Source organism: Sebastes fasciatus, chromosome 18 (assembly GCF_043250625.1).
Source record: "Sebastes fasciatus isolate fSebFas1 chromosome 18, fSebFas1.pri, whole genome shotgun sequence".
Lineage (NCBI taxonomy): Eukaryota > Metazoa > Chordata > Actinopteri > Perciformes > Sebastidae > Sebastes > Sebastes fasciatus.
Window position 1 is genome coordinate 16,138,768 of NC_133812.1, and position 15,452 is coordinate 16,154,219.

The 15,452-nt window shown below is 40.6% G+C and overlaps 1 protein-coding gene across 1 annotated transcript in view; it reads right to left on the bottom strand.

The window, feature by feature from the left end:
* Positions 1-976: 976 nt before the first annotated feature.
* The window catches only part of LOC141756347 (potassium channel subfamily K member 2-like), a 30,611-nt gene continuing 16,135 nt past the window's right edge, over positions 977-15,452 (bottom strand). The window contains exons 4-7 of the mRNA XM_074616005.1: positions 13,945-14,105; positions 9,175-9,370; positions 6,424-6,566; positions 977-2,645 (exon numbers count right to left, since the gene is read on the bottom strand). Of these exons, the coding sequence (XP_074472106.1) occupies positions 2,310-2,645; positions 6,424-6,566; positions 9,175-9,370; positions 13,945-14,105 (836 nt within the window). The 3' untranslated portion in view covers positions 977-2,309. The remainder of the gene's footprint in view (positions 2,646-6,423; positions 6,567-9,174; positions 9,371-13,944; positions 14,106-15,452) is intronic.

A 15,452-nucleotide genomic window follows, 5' to 3' on the forward strand; every position in this document is an offset into this window, starting at 1 on the left:
TCATACTGTTTGTAGAATTAGATACCAGTGGTGGCTGCGTAGGATTGTTTCCGAAGCGTTGTAAAGTCCAAAAAAGTAAAAAAGAAAAGTCAAAGCATGTTTTTATCTAACGAAATATTCTGCTCAATCCATATTTGTTGGCGTTTAGCCTTTCAAAAAAATAATTTTCACTGCAGAAAATTAGCAGAATCCGCCATTTATATAGCAATGCGCCAGGTGCAGGCACACCCGGCTTTTAAAGGGAAGTTACAAATAGACTGAGTTTTTAAACATACAAAGAGCTGGTGCAACCGGTTCCTCCTGCCACAGTTTTATCACCAAACAGACTCGTTCCCACCTGATAACCCATACATTATAGACATTTGGTATAGCAGATAGGCTTGGTTTGACACATATGGCATACTGTCTTGTAAGTCACATGGTATTGTAAATATACTTCAATGCTACAAACTGTAAATAGCACTATCAAATGTATTGAGAATATTACAGCATATCGTGCTGGATAAAAGCACTGAATTACACCATAAGACACACAATCCAAACCATTCAACTGGGAGACACCAGAACCTAAAACATCCTTGTATAACCTCCATTCTCATCCAGATTTATAAAAGGGGCCTGTTTAAAATATGAAATAAAAATGTATATTCTGTATTAAGAATCAAAGTGAGATATTAACTGTGCCATGACATTCCTAATATTTTCAGAATCTATAATCAGCATCAAATCAGCCACATAGAGGCATTTATTTAAATCAATGCTTCTATTTCTATGTGATGCAACCTCTAAAGTCAGTGATGTACAGTAAATAGAGCTTTCTGATGGTGTGCATTCAGTATTGGCGAGACATAAAGGATCTCCTCTTAATCAACTGAAGGATTATTCTCGAACTTTATATGAGAAGGTAGAGATGAGAGCTGCAACATATAAAAAGCAGTAAGATGCAGTATGCTTCACACTCAGAGCTTTCATTGCTGTAGTACCATACACGCTGGGATTTATTTCCAATTGGAGAAAAAGACAGTTTGGATGCACCAAGCTTCAGTTTCATGAAAAAAAAACATAACAGTGGGTTCAATTTTTAGAAGTAAGAGAAAGCACTCCTGATCCTTTGATAACACCAAAGACCTGATTCTTCTGTCAGAAAAAACAGCATCATTACTTTGGTATAAGGGAGAATGGGGTTTGATCAGTGAGCCTGGCACTGTGTGGTTAATGTAACTCTCTTGACACATTAAGACTGGTAGGAAACGGCTAAATCACACTGGCGGACAGAAAAGTGACATTTTCCTAGTTGTTAAGAAACACTTCACTCGGTTGCCATGCATACTGTAGATTCCTCTTAAGTAAAAATGTCATCTCCATCCATTTGCCTCTTCTTCATACTGTTTTTATTCAAAGAGGCCTCCTGATATGTCTTTTGTTTTTTTTTACGACTGTGCTCATATATAACAAGTATGAGTGGACAGACAAAGCGGAGCTCAGTCCTTCATGCATCACCAAGTTCAGTGTGGTTTTCAGTAAGGCACAAGTGGATTATTCCTTAGGGTGAAAAAGCTGAATGTCAGTCACGGAGGAACAAAAATGTCAACATTCGTCTCTTTAGCGAGGGCAGACTGACCGGCGAATGCAAGGCATACTGAGTTCATACTGGAAGAAGTGTAAACGAAAAAGAAAAAAGCCACATTCAAGACTGCTGCCTCGTCAAGAACAAGCATTCATTGGTGATTATGGAGCGTTTTTTTAGCAGTGAGGATCCTCTTTATCTGATGCAGATTTCAGGGCCTCTGGAAATTCAACAAGAGATGAGCACAGATACATCTATTGCTTTCTAAGTTTGATGAATGGATTTATTTCGGTGTGTTTACAGGCTTGTTTGTGGGTATATGATGAAGGTTTCCAGTGCGTTGCTACCTCAATATGGGCTTTCATTTCCTTCCAGCTCATGAGATAAAGTCTGTTAAACTCATGCCTCTGGTACAATCATTTGTTCCAGTCGGGAGCATTTGGCTCAATCGCTAGCACAGCTGTCGATCACGTTGGCACAGACACAATGAAAGGAAGTCGGCCTCCTCCGTTGAATGAATGGAATCTGTTTTTGAGTTTTAATCACGCACATTAAAGTACGGAGCTTGACGATTGATCTGTGTTTGAGTCACTCTCGAGGTTTTCAATCAATGATTGGAGCACAATCCGCTTAATGAATACGCACGGGTTCCTTATCACAGATGCTCAGTCAATAAGCACAAAAGTGTGTTTTTAAGCGGCTGTCTCACTCAGTTCCCTGAATCTCATTTTCACGCTGCTCCTCATTTTAGATTTTCAATGATGGCGATCTCCCGCCGGTCAGCGTAGTCCGGACTGAGGCCGTTCAGGTAGAGGCTGCCGTTCCTTGCCAGTGACGTGCAGGGACTGAGGGAGAGAGTCAAGTAGGCCTCTCTGTCCTCACACAGGTTGGTGGACAGCGCCCTCTTGCCAGGGGTCAATTCCTGGTTGATACCCAGCTCTGATGACAGCTTGCGCTTGATGGATGCGGCACGTTGGAACTTGTCGTAGATGTCAACGCTGAGTCGCCGCCGGGTCTCTTTGAACTCCGCCGACACGTTTGCCGTCCACTCGGCTGCGTGCGCCCGAAACTCCCCGACCTGCAGAGAGAGACTGAAGATAAGTGCCGGCAGGTGATCAAGCACAACCTGTTCCTCCCTATAAGGGAGAGGCGGTACGAAAGTAACACTTTTCAGATAAACGTCTTTATAAAAGATTACTTTTTGTTGTGATCGACAACTCACATGTGTGTTCTATCAATACCAGGTGTTATTTTGTACAAATGTGGAACAACTTTGGTATAGTTTGGCTTTGAACGGACGTTGCGCATTGTTACTTTCGACCCCCTCAGCCGGGACGAAAGTAACACAACGTTATAAAGTGAAGTTTGTTTTTGTGAAGTAGTCACAAAATTGTAATGTATTGATTCGTGTACATAGACGTGTATGTAATCCACGTTATTGTGAACCGGGAAGTATAAAGAGCGGCGAATGCCATGTAGGGAAGAGGTCTGGGTGGATGGGTGGGTCAAAAAACACCAGACTTTCGCCCAGGAGACCGGTGTTTGTGTCCCATGTTAAACAACAAGCCAAAGTTGATTTATTTGGCATGTAATATCCGCGCTTAAGTTACGGCACTTCCAGAGTTATTTTAACCCAAACCACGATCTTTTTGTAAAGCTAACTAGGTAGTTATTGTCCCGGAACTTCTGTACTTAAGTCAGCCACTGCCGGTGTTATTTTAACCCAAACCTTGATCTTTACCTAAACCTAACTAAGTAGTTTGTTGCCTAACCCTAACCAAGTCAATCTATTCTTATACCTAACTAAGTAATTTTATTTTGAAAAATCTGGAGCGGAAATTGCCACGTGAGTCAAGTGTTGTTGAAAGTCGTGCTGAGCGTCACGAAAAAAAAGGGAAATTCGTGTCTATGTACACAAATCAAATAGTTTAAATTTTGTCACTATTTCACAAACAGATGTGAGACTGTATTGAATATACTGAAAAACTCTGACACGTCAAACTTCAGGATGTGTTAAAGTATTAAATAATCTATCAATGATCATGACTATGACTCATGAAACAATAAATACAACTTGTCATTCCAAAAACTTATCTCTTGAGTGGATTTACTTTCTGTGATCCAGAACAGCTTTCTAGGTAAAACACTGCGAAAGTACGTCGTATCCACGTGATTTTTTCACAGTTCTTATACGTGTTGCGTGCTCTACGTGCTGACGTAGTTAGGTATATCAGACTTGTATGGTCTCGGAGGAAATCGCAGTTTTACTTTTAATTTCTTACGCACCGGCTCTCCCCTGCAGCAATATCCATTATAATATCCATACTACATTATTTAGCATGCATGCTAAAGAAATGGTGGGAGTTTGTGCAAGTACATTGTCAAGAAATTACTAAAAAACATTTCTGCCTGTAGATAAAAAAAAAAGTATGTTGTAGAAAATCAGCATTATAAAATATGCAGTCCGGGGGCTAAAACACTGGTATGGTGCTTTTAAATTGTTAACCATCAAGAAACAATGCATCATTGAATGCTGTTCAGTTGCTGGGTAACAGTTATGTGCACAAAGCAGTTTATTCTAAACTTAACTGCAGGAGCCTGAAGCAATAAAAAAACTGAATTTCTATTGTGTGGGACCTAATGGCCCAGATTTCTGGAGACTATCTACTGTGTCTGGTAGGCACAGTCTGTTTTGTTAATAGTGCTTGAGAGGAGCGAACACATCATCGATCTCTCTTTCATGATGCATCAGGCATCTTTCTCCAGGCTGTTTAATTATCTATGAGGCTCTGAGGTGTGCTTGGTGGAAGCAGACTTCTAAGCGCTTAAGTTAAAATTTATGGTGTGGGTCTGCATGCGTGCGCACATTGGACACACGCTAGAGAACAAACACTCGAGTACGTGCCTTCTCCTAATTCTTCTCACTTTCTTTGCCGATCGTTCTCACCCCCTCCCTCCTCCCCCGTCCTCCACCTCTCAATGAAACCATCTCTCCCTCTCAGTAAAAGCTCACAGCCTACACAGCTGCACTACTAATTATGCCTGTGCAAGAATTCCCGCTGCAGATTGACATATGGCCCCCCGTTATATAGAATAAAGAAATAAGATGCACATATGCATGAGATTGCATGTGTAGGCTGCGTGATATGTGATTCTCTCCGTTCTTTTTACCATGTAAATAATGAACCTGCCAGAACAGCACAGTATCTTATTACTCAACAGCAGCCACTGGAAACACAACGAATATTTAATTCAACGCTTGCACGAGATGGCATTTTCTCTACAGGTCGCAGCCGGGATGGAGATCCATCACTTCAGATTGCGGAGTGAACAGGAAAACGCTGTGAGGTATTACTCTATTACTATGAGGGGAGACGGATGTGATCACACCTGAATTTACTGCAAATGTCCCTCTACCTACAATATTGTGTATATATGACAGCTAGTTAGGGTTCAACATAAAGCAGCAGCAGCAAAGTGGTCTAATGCAGAGTTGCACTGGTATTACCCCTGCAGCTAAACCTAAGAACACATTTTGAGCAAGTTTTTATTTCCTATAACCATGTAAAATGTAGGGCCGTCAATCGATTAAAATATTTAATCATGATTAATCGCATGATTGTCCATGCTTAATCACGATTAATCGCATATTTTTTATCCGTTCAAAATGCACTTTAGAGGAAGATTTGTCAAGTATTTGATACTCTTATCAATATGGGAGTGGGCAAATATGCTTGCTTTATGCAAATGTATGTATATATTTATTACTGGAAATCAATTAACAACTTAAAACAATGACAAATATTGTCCAGAAACCCTCACAGGTACTGCATTTAGCATAAAAAATATGCTCATGGCAACATGGCAAACTGCAGCCCAACAGGCAACAACAGCTGTCAGTGTGTCAGTGTGCTGACTTGACTATGACTTGCTCCAAAGTGCATGTGATTATCAAAAAGTGGGCATTTCTGTAAAGGGGAGACTCGTGGGTACCCATAGAACCCATTTACATTCACATATCTTGAGGTCAGAGGTCAAGGGACCCCTTCGAAGATGGCCATGCCAGTTTTTCCTCGCCAAAATTTAGCGTAAATTTGGAGCGTTATTTAACCTCTTTTGCGACAAGCTAGTCTGACATGGTTGGTACCAATGGATTTCTTAGGTTTTTTAGTTTCATATGATGCCAGTATATTCAGCTTCCTCTAGCTTTAGAACTGAGCCTGGTACAACCTCTGGAAGATCGATTCTGTTAATGCGTTAAAGAAATTAGTGGTGTTAAAACAAATTTGCGCTAACGCGTTATTACTGTGTTAACTTTGACAGCCCTAGTATAATGCTAACTGTTTTGCCGGCTGCAGTGCTACTTTAAAAGCCTCAGCATGCTGAAACAAAGTGCTAGTCAGATCGTCAGAGGCAGAGTAGGGCGGGTCATGTGTTTTAATTAGCGTTTGAGCCATGCTCTTCTGTTTGTGTATTTTCAGAGCAATGGGCTTTTGGAACAATGGGTGTTTGTTTTTGGGATAACCGGCTGTCAGACATGGGCTTTTAGTTGTAAACCAAATGAGGAAACACAACTCTCACAACTCGAATTATTAGTTGAAACAATTATTTTGGACTGAAATATCTTTGGTGTTGGGGAAAAATAGAGATTTACATTTAAAAATGTGAAAATAAGCTCCAGCACCTGAACTTAAAGCTACCAGCAGGCAATCCTTGTCTCCCAACATCTTCTCCACCTTTCTGTGAGAAACCTCTGAGGTGAAATCCAATTTTCTCCCCTTTAGCCGAGAGAGATTTCTTATCTCCCACTTGCGTCACCTCTGGGGTGACATAACTCCCAGCACATCGGCACGTACCTCCTCTTTAGTTTTCTTGGAGATGACCCGAAACCAGTCTCCGATCATACTGAGCACTGCGGCAAAGTACGCCAGGCCCACCAGTATCCAGAACCACACCACAGGCTTGTAGTAGTTCAGAAACTCTGGATTCTCTGAACCACCTGCAGAGCCAAAGAAACAACAAGTGGGTTACACAAGTCTGTTACATAATGCTGAGTTACATGTGTTACTTACAAAACTGTATCATTCTGAGAGGAAGAACAAAAAACAAGCAGGACTGATTTTAGTGAAAGTAGCAGTAAAAGTGTCTTTAACTTCCATCATGTATCATGTAATGAGCTTTGGTCTTTCCATTGTAGAAGATATAACGTCTTTCTGCTGTAGTGTTGCCTTTGACTCAGTCCTGAATAGGACCATTTTATAAGAATCATTTATATAAAATATAAAGAGACATTGAGACTAACAGGTAAGAATAAAATTGCACAATGTCACATATACAATATAGTATTCTTTAAATCCATTTGTGTGATCTAGGTGCTATTAATGATTAAGGGATATTGTTCATAAGGCAACATTGTAAAATCTTGACTTGGATCTAACAGTGTTAACATCTGTGAGTGCATAAATACAGTATAAATACAATACAATGGATTTGTTCCATTTGCCAGCGCAGTGATTTAGAAAAAAGTTCCATTTGGTGTTTTCTTTTCTTTTTAATTGGCGATATTTTGTTCAGAAAGCTAAAAATAAAGACACATTTTCTTTAAAAACACTTAATTGGCTGTTTTTGTGTCTGATTAATTGTTGATTTCAGTCAATGTTTAAGTTTATTTGATACAATATCAGTTAAGGTGTGTGACACAAGCCTGTTTAGTTTATTTGTTTCATGGGTTCATAGGTTTTTTTTGTTCTGCCTGGGATGTTGGGGTGGATCGGCTCCTCAGCAGCTCAATCAGGGAGAGTGCAGTCAGGTTTGCTTCGTTCTGTCCTTAGAGGAGAATGACTGAGCACTGTTAAGTAGCAGGATGAGATAGATAAGAGGGAGAGGAGAGAGAACAGCTTGCTGTGAGGCTGCAGTTTTCTATTGTTTGGTGTTCTTTTGATTTAGTTTAAATGAACTATCATTGAATTTCAGTGAACTTTGGTTAATAAACTTCACTTTTTTTGCACTGCTCTGACTTATCAACCTGTTTTTTTTTTCCAACATCCCTTTTTAAAGTTTTCCAGTGCCCAACCACCTCATCTGCCTTTACATGGGGTGACGGCTTCACAGTTACTTGGAGAAAATTTGGGAAGAAAGTCGTTTATCAGGATGAAAGTTAGAGGTTCCCTGTGCAGGTTTTGACCATGAGTAGTAGTAAATATATCTGTACGTAAAGGTGTATGAATTACATGATAATGCACGAGGCATTTCACAGGCAATAAAATCGCCTTTCTTACGCAAAGTAGTCTGTACTGACTCCAATGTACAAGGATCCGCGTAAATATGTTACGCTCAAGTGAAAAAGACTGTTTATGGTAGGCGGGAGGGGAGGTGGATGGGTCCAACAAACATAAGACTTTCAACCAGGAGACCGATGTTTTGTTTTGTAAACTACATTAGTGACATTTGTGACGTGTTTTCCGTGTTTACGTTACATTGTTTCCATACGTATTTTACTTAGTTTACGTACATATTTTAAGCCCAACCATTACATTTTTGTTAAACCTAACTAAGTGTATTTCTTGCCTAAACCTAACTAAGTGTATTTCTTGCCTAAACCTAACTAAGTGTATTTCTTGCCTAAACCTAAGTCAGTGAATTTCTTGTCTGAACCTAATGGCGGATGTTACAAATGACACTCAAAAAGCCTAAAAAGCGTCCTCATGACACGCAGAATGTCCTTGTAATGTCGTGCTATTTATACGCCTTCCTGTGAGACCGGGTTGCTGTAACATGTTTGACATGGCACTTCCTAATGGATGCATGGACTTACTCTGCTTTACTTAAATAATATAAGTCCTGTATTCACGTGCATACATTACCTTCAGTACATTTAAATGCCATTTTGGCTCCCAAAAAATACTGTATCTTTGGCCGAGCTTTCAATAAATCAACTGGTGTGATGCAGCACAGCCAGCCCGCTCACTGTGCAGTGCAGTTAGATAACCACCCACAGCACCAGTCCAGGTTTACTTTACACCACCTGTGCCAACTCCAGTAGTTACAGTAACCTAATGTATAATCATTAAGCCTGCTATGGGAAGTTTAATGTAGCAGCTAAGTGTTTGTGATTTTTCCCATCTGCCTCTCCCCTTTTTGTTTGTCAAGCAGGTGGTCAAATCAAGCTAATACCACCTTCCAAACTATTCTTTTAAACGCTCAACGTGGGGGACATGTTTCAGTTTTGCTGGCTCTGATAAATGCTCTGACACAAAAGAGAATTTATGTCTGTAATTTATAGTATTCATTATTTGCCTGAGATCATTATGATTATTGTTATATCATGCCAGAGTTTTTTTTGGTAGAAATGAGTATAGATTTCTGGTTCAACAGATGGGAGCATTAAACATATTGCAGGGATTCAGATGCATTAACAAAGACACATGTCAGAACACATACATCATAATGGGCAGCACAGAATGTAATAGCAGGGCAAGAGGCGGATTATCGCCGCGGTGCACATCTGTTGAGTCAGACTGGCTGAGGAATAACTCAACTATAAATACATTGATTCAGACATAAAAAATGAAAGAAAGCCTGTAAATCAGAAAGAAAATCAAAGCGACCTTTTTCCCCAGCGACAAAGTCTCCAAAGCCGATGGTGGTGAGGGTGATGACGACAAAGTAGATGGACTCGAGCGTGCTCCACCCCTCGATGTGCTTGAAGATGATGACCGGCAGCGCCACGAAGATGAGGCAACCGAACAGGATGAAGATCAGCGTTGAGAAGACACGGATCTTCGTCCGGCTGACTTTCCACTTCTAGTGGGAGATAAATAAATTGGGAATTAAAAGAATTAGGGTAAAAAAATGAACTAATAGATATGATACCATGACACTTCCCCAGTTGATTTCTTACATCAAGGCAGTTATTTTTTATATTACAAGTTTTCTGAAATTTCATTAGATTACGCAAATTAGGCATTATCTTATGAAATATGTGGTAATTTGCATACATTTCCAGAATGGAAATGTGATCATTGGATACAGCCAGTCTCTTTTTTATCATTTCATAAATCAGAAAATACAGCCATAAAAAGAAAAAAAAACATTTTCGCCATGTTTTTAGGAATAAAATGTTCTATAAATCAGGCTATGAAGGATATTTGAACAAACCCCTCAAATGTCAGTGTTACTGAAGTGGCGATTTCTGGCTCAGAGTCTGAGAAAACAACCTTTAAAGATACGTATTGTACAATTCCAAACATTTTGAAGACACTAGAGGTGAATATGGTAAAAAAAAATGTGAAAAGATATCATCATGAAACTTCCCCAGTTGATTACTTACATTAAAACAATTATTTTTTATATTACAAGTTTTGTTCGAATATGCAACTTTTGGTGAATTTAGGAGAAAACTACAGACGCAAATAGACAAAGTAGTGAAATAAACACCTAAATGTGTATTTTGGATGTTTTCTTTCCACTAGTCCAAAAGAAGACATGTTATGGAAGCAAAATAGCCCTAATCTCTGTTTTTGACTTGGGTTGCGGCCTTATGATTGATGGTTTTGTGTTACCATGCAATGATTAGTGGTGTAATATAATTTGTTATTGACAACATTTATTTTAGTCCACAGGTATGAACAATATCTTTTAGACCTTTCCTCAATTGATTGTGAAGGAAATGGACATGCAGCTCATATCCCACAGGCTTTTATATTATTCGCTCACTTCACTTCACTTCACATTGTCATGAGTCACTTCCTTTGACCTCCTTCTAGGAATACATTTTGCTGTTTTCTAACATCTCAAACGTCAGCCGGCCGAGCTCACGTGACATAACTTTCTCTGTCAGATGGCACGCCCACCCGAGCTGTGGCGAGGTGTTAAGTGACTTGACATGCCTCGCATGTGCTGTAAAAACGTATCAAATATTCCACATGCAGTCATAGCGGCAGATATCATAATCATTGCAGTTACAGCCTGTGCTATCAGCTGTAACTATGAGAATTTTAATCTGACAGGAGCCTCGCGGTCCCTGCTTTGCATCAGTTACAGAACATTAGAGAGGATATTCTGTGTGCTGCCGTTTTCTCTGCTTCCTCTTCACTCGAGGTGACTGCTTTCAGCTGCTTCCCTGTGCACCGTGCCCTTTTCCCTTCCAGTTATGTAAGCCCAGAGCACACTGCCTCTGAGGGGGAGCGTAAAGAGCAGGCAGACCTCAGATCACTGAGTCTGTGATGTCTCGCTGCACAAAGCAAAGTACAGTACAGTACAGTTTGAAGAACCTGACAATACCAAATTAGCTGAAGACAAAGCATTAATATATTCCAGAGGGACTTGTGAAGCTGAGTTGGTTTCTCTGCCAGCATCTTCAATGTACAGCAGCTACTTCTGCAGTCCATCTATTTCCATTGTTTTCAGCCAGCTGCCAACCTCTCTCCTCCTCCTCCCCTAAGGCAGGAAAGCCAGAGAGCCAGCGATGAAAAAAAGTCATAATTAACCTGTTGCTACCAAGTATCTAGTAAAATGCCATGCTTTGTGCTTTTATACTGAAAACGGAGACTGTTTCAGTGGACTTTAATTGGCTTTTGATCTGACTTTTGTCACAGCAGTACAGGTGTTTCAACCCTACACCCACAACTGTATGTGCAAACTGCAAACATGACGGCATGCAGATGCTAAAGAACATTCTATGTAAATGAGCTCTGGTAAGAAATATAAATGATTTTGGGAGTCTCTACCATTTCTACTGCTCAGGGGACTGTTTCCTCAACCCCAACTCGTGAAATACCGCCGTTTGGTCAGTGCCCCTCGGCATCGGAAACCGACGCAGTGAGGCACCCTTTAGCGAAGGTATACGTGACGAACCGGGCTTTCAACTAAATCCAATGTAAACCAAAGCAAGTGCTAAATAGCGCGAGAGTCCGTTCAGGGCTGACGGGAGGGTTGGTGGATGGGTCAAACAAACACAGGACTTTCAACTAGGAGACGCTGTTCATGTCCCATGTGAAACTAAAAGTAACGTTGACTTATTTAGTCACGTCAGTCTTTAGTCACGTCAGTCTTTAGTCACGTGAGTCGTTAGTATCGTGAGTCGCTAGTCAGTGAAGTTAACGTCAACCACGACCCTCCCCTAACTAAGTGGTTGTGTTGTCTAAACCTAACTTACTATGAAAACCGACATTTATTTTGAAAGGATGCTATGCATGTAACGAGCAGATATTGACACGCCGTCCCTGGTCCAAGAGAGGTACCCAGTACGTCGGTCTCCGATGCCGAGGGGCATTTACCAAGCGGCGGTATTTGACGAGTTGGGAGTGAGAATGTGTTGCTAGAAATTCCATTTATGTAATAGTTATTTGCAGCAGCACATAGGGAGGCAAAATGCCACCCAGGTTATGTATTTATCAACATAATTAGGAAGCAATGTTAATTTATTATCTGACAAGTCACACAATGCTGGTTAAGGATAGGGAAATATTGTGGTTCTGGTTAAATATTGAAAAAGTCAACAGTGACTTGAAGCACAAGAAAGGATGTGTTTACGTCATTAATATTGGCCAACCCACTCTCTGTGATTACAGCACGTCGTTGGGGCACTCCATCATCAGGGACGTGAAGACAGCTGACTGGGATGACAACAATCCCCGTCAGCACTCTGAACTGCTTCAAATCACTGAGGGTCCACTATGGGGAAACCATTTCCATCCTCCCATTGGACTGTTATATTAGCTAGTTGCTATGACTCCTCAGCCAACATGCTCCAATCACAGTCCTCTGACACCCAGACCGTCTCGGTGCATCAATGCTAATAGCTCGACATATAATTAACTCTTCACACTCTTGCAAAGAAAATGATGAGTAGCTGCACGTATCTGTGCTGTTTTTTTCTTCATCATACAGCACACTCAATTCCCCTTTCTCCCGTCTCCGCGTTCTGCTGACTCGTACATTACTGCAGCTTTTGCTAACTTCAGCACTGATGTCGGACTTTGACGGACTGTTTTTGGGTCAAAATATTGATTTCTTCAGTAAGTAGCCGTGTAATAAGCGGGATAATGTACAGCTAGCGGGTCATTGCTGTGAAAGAAACCCCTTCAAGGCAATGAGAGACCCCTCCGCTGCGCGTTGGGGTGCAGCATCGCCCTGTCGGGGATTCTTTCATAACAAAGACCCGCTCGCTGTACATTATTCCTTACATATGCCCCCCAACCCCCCCTAAGAATTGCTTAGAATGAGCCCTTCATATGTACAGGGAGCGGGTCCTCTTCAAATCCTACACACTGTACCTTTAAAAGAGAAGCACATCTTTTCCTTGATTGTACTTATATTTTATCTAAAGTCACCAAACTACTATTATTTACTTATTTATTTAACATCTGTGATTTGTTTTAAAAATGTAATTTTTGTATCTTCAGTCTTTTTCTTTGTCTGCTTTTATTTTTTTTTTAACCACTTTGTATTGCATCCATCTGAAGTCTATTAAAGATTTTGTTATTACACTTCACTATTATTCTTCCAGTCATCCATCAGTTGCACAGTCCATTTGTTAAATTATGTAGCTTATAAAAAGCACAGGTGGTTCTGGTACAGGGACAAGTGAAAAAACAAACGGATATTAGTTTTTACTGTGAGCAAATAAAATAAACTGCTGCATTTAATCTGTTTTTGGTGTCGAATCTATAATCGTCCTTATTGGCTTCTCCGTTGAACAGCAGTTTGATTGCTTTTATTTTTCAGGGCGAACCGTTGGGTTTCCAGGAGAAACTTCAACCAGACTGTCCAGCAGAGTCCATTTATATCTAACATGTCTAACATGGTGCCTTCTAACTGCTCTGGCAGAACTGTAACCTGCGTATATGTTCTTGTATATGGACAAAAGTCAATGTGGTAAATAAACCTCCCTTTGCAATTTCAAAGTGATCGATCTGTGTTCTGCTAGTTTATTCCACCCGCCATAAACAAGAAACAAGATGGGAAGTTTTGAAATATTGCTGTAAAACAACTATAATTTACTGTTCTGGGCTTTCAGTGCCGAAACAAACTGTCTGCATTTTAGATTGGTTTCCTGGAGTCTGTTCACATGGCAACCCCAAAACTGCATCCACATCTTCCACACCGTTGAGCACCGACTGCTGAAGTCTGAGGAAAAAACAAATCCTGCACTTTTGGCTGTGAATCTCCAGCTGTATTATTTAGGGGTGTTTATGTTGCAGCTTTAACCTTGACACTGCAGCTCTTTATAGGAACAGCTCAGGCAATATCATTTTACAACTGCCCTGTCGTCAAATGTGTGATGACTGCGCTGGCTCATTGCACACGTATAAACATGCAGGGAGTTGCAAATGATTCAGAGACAAAAACAAGCTTGTATAAACGAAGACGCTCACCACAATCATCTTCTCTACTTTGGCGATGCCCTTCCCAAAAATGGTCCCCAACTGGTCCCCGACACCAGCCAGTAAGAATCCAAATAGGGGAATCCCGAGCAGAGCGTAAATTATGCAGAAGATCCGCCCACCTTCTGTGTGTGGAGAGATGTTCCCAAATCCTGAGAGAGAGGAGACAGAGATAGTTCATTAGCTCATCAGGCAGGAGTTCATTCACAATGTCAGTATAAATCAGCTGCAATGTAGCAAGGTGTCGATTTTGTTGAACAGGACATTGTAAATTCCTGTAAGACTGTTATTTTGAAGTGTAAAGGTTGACACTTCCGGGGGTGTCATATTTCCTAATTGTTAAGTGTTGGTACTATTTTATGGGAGTAAATATTTTCTAATGTAGAATTTGTACTTTTCTATAAAAAAAGGGATGTTCAGTGTGCTTGTTTTATTTCAGAACAAGCAAAATTGCAAAACTCTCGCAAGATGGTTAAGGTTAGACCTTGAATTGGTCGTCAGGCAGCGAAGCTCATGAGTTTTTTGCAAATTTTTGCAATTCGAGGGTTACCTTCTGGCCATGACCCTTTTTATTTTGGACTTTTCCCTGGGAAGCAACTGAAAGCATTTATGCAAGAAAGACGCAGTAACTCCTTTGTTCCTGCTGGGAACTTATGCTAGTGCCTTGCAATAAAGCGCTGAGAGACGGTCCTGGGTGAAAGCGTGGCACATTTTCTATTTGTTGCACATTCTGTAGCTTGTTAGTGTACATCATATTTCATCAAAGCTGGCAGAAGAAGTAAGAAAACTTTGCACAAAGCCTGACTGTGCTATAACATCACTGCAGACAGACGCAGCAGAACAGCTTTGAGCTTTGAGAAGTGTCAGTATTGAGAGACGGAGGTTGTGCTAAAGCACTGACTCAGACTACAGTTTAAAAAATTCACACCCTCAGACCTCGAGCGAGTTTGATGTGAATGAAAAATGAATTGAACACCAAAACTGAAAAAGGCATACAGTGTGCTGAATGTAGGCCTTTCGTATGTACACACACAGCAACACACACAGCAACACACACTACTATCAGTCCATCACTGGTTCGCTGCCTTTCATCTTCTCTCCAAACTCATCATCATCATTATCATGTAGCTAGAAAAAACAGATGGGACTTATAGAAGTCAGTATCCAGGGAAACAAAAACCTTAAGACCTGTGCCTTATTTAAAGCTGACTCCACACATACAACAATACGACTTTCATTAATTAACGTTTCATAATGGTTCTGCGTAATGAACTACCTCCACTCCTCCTCTATTAATGCAGTCGTTGCAGACTCGACGAGCTGCAGGGTGCCTTCTAATGACTTTCCACTCGCCCATAGGAATGGGGTGACACTAAATATGAGGAAAAATTGTCAATCCATGTCCTCGCTAATTTCACAATTAGTTCAATTGGAGACATTATGCCGGATTAGTTTTTAACACCTCTGGGTGCCCCCTGCAGAGCAAACAAGACACAATT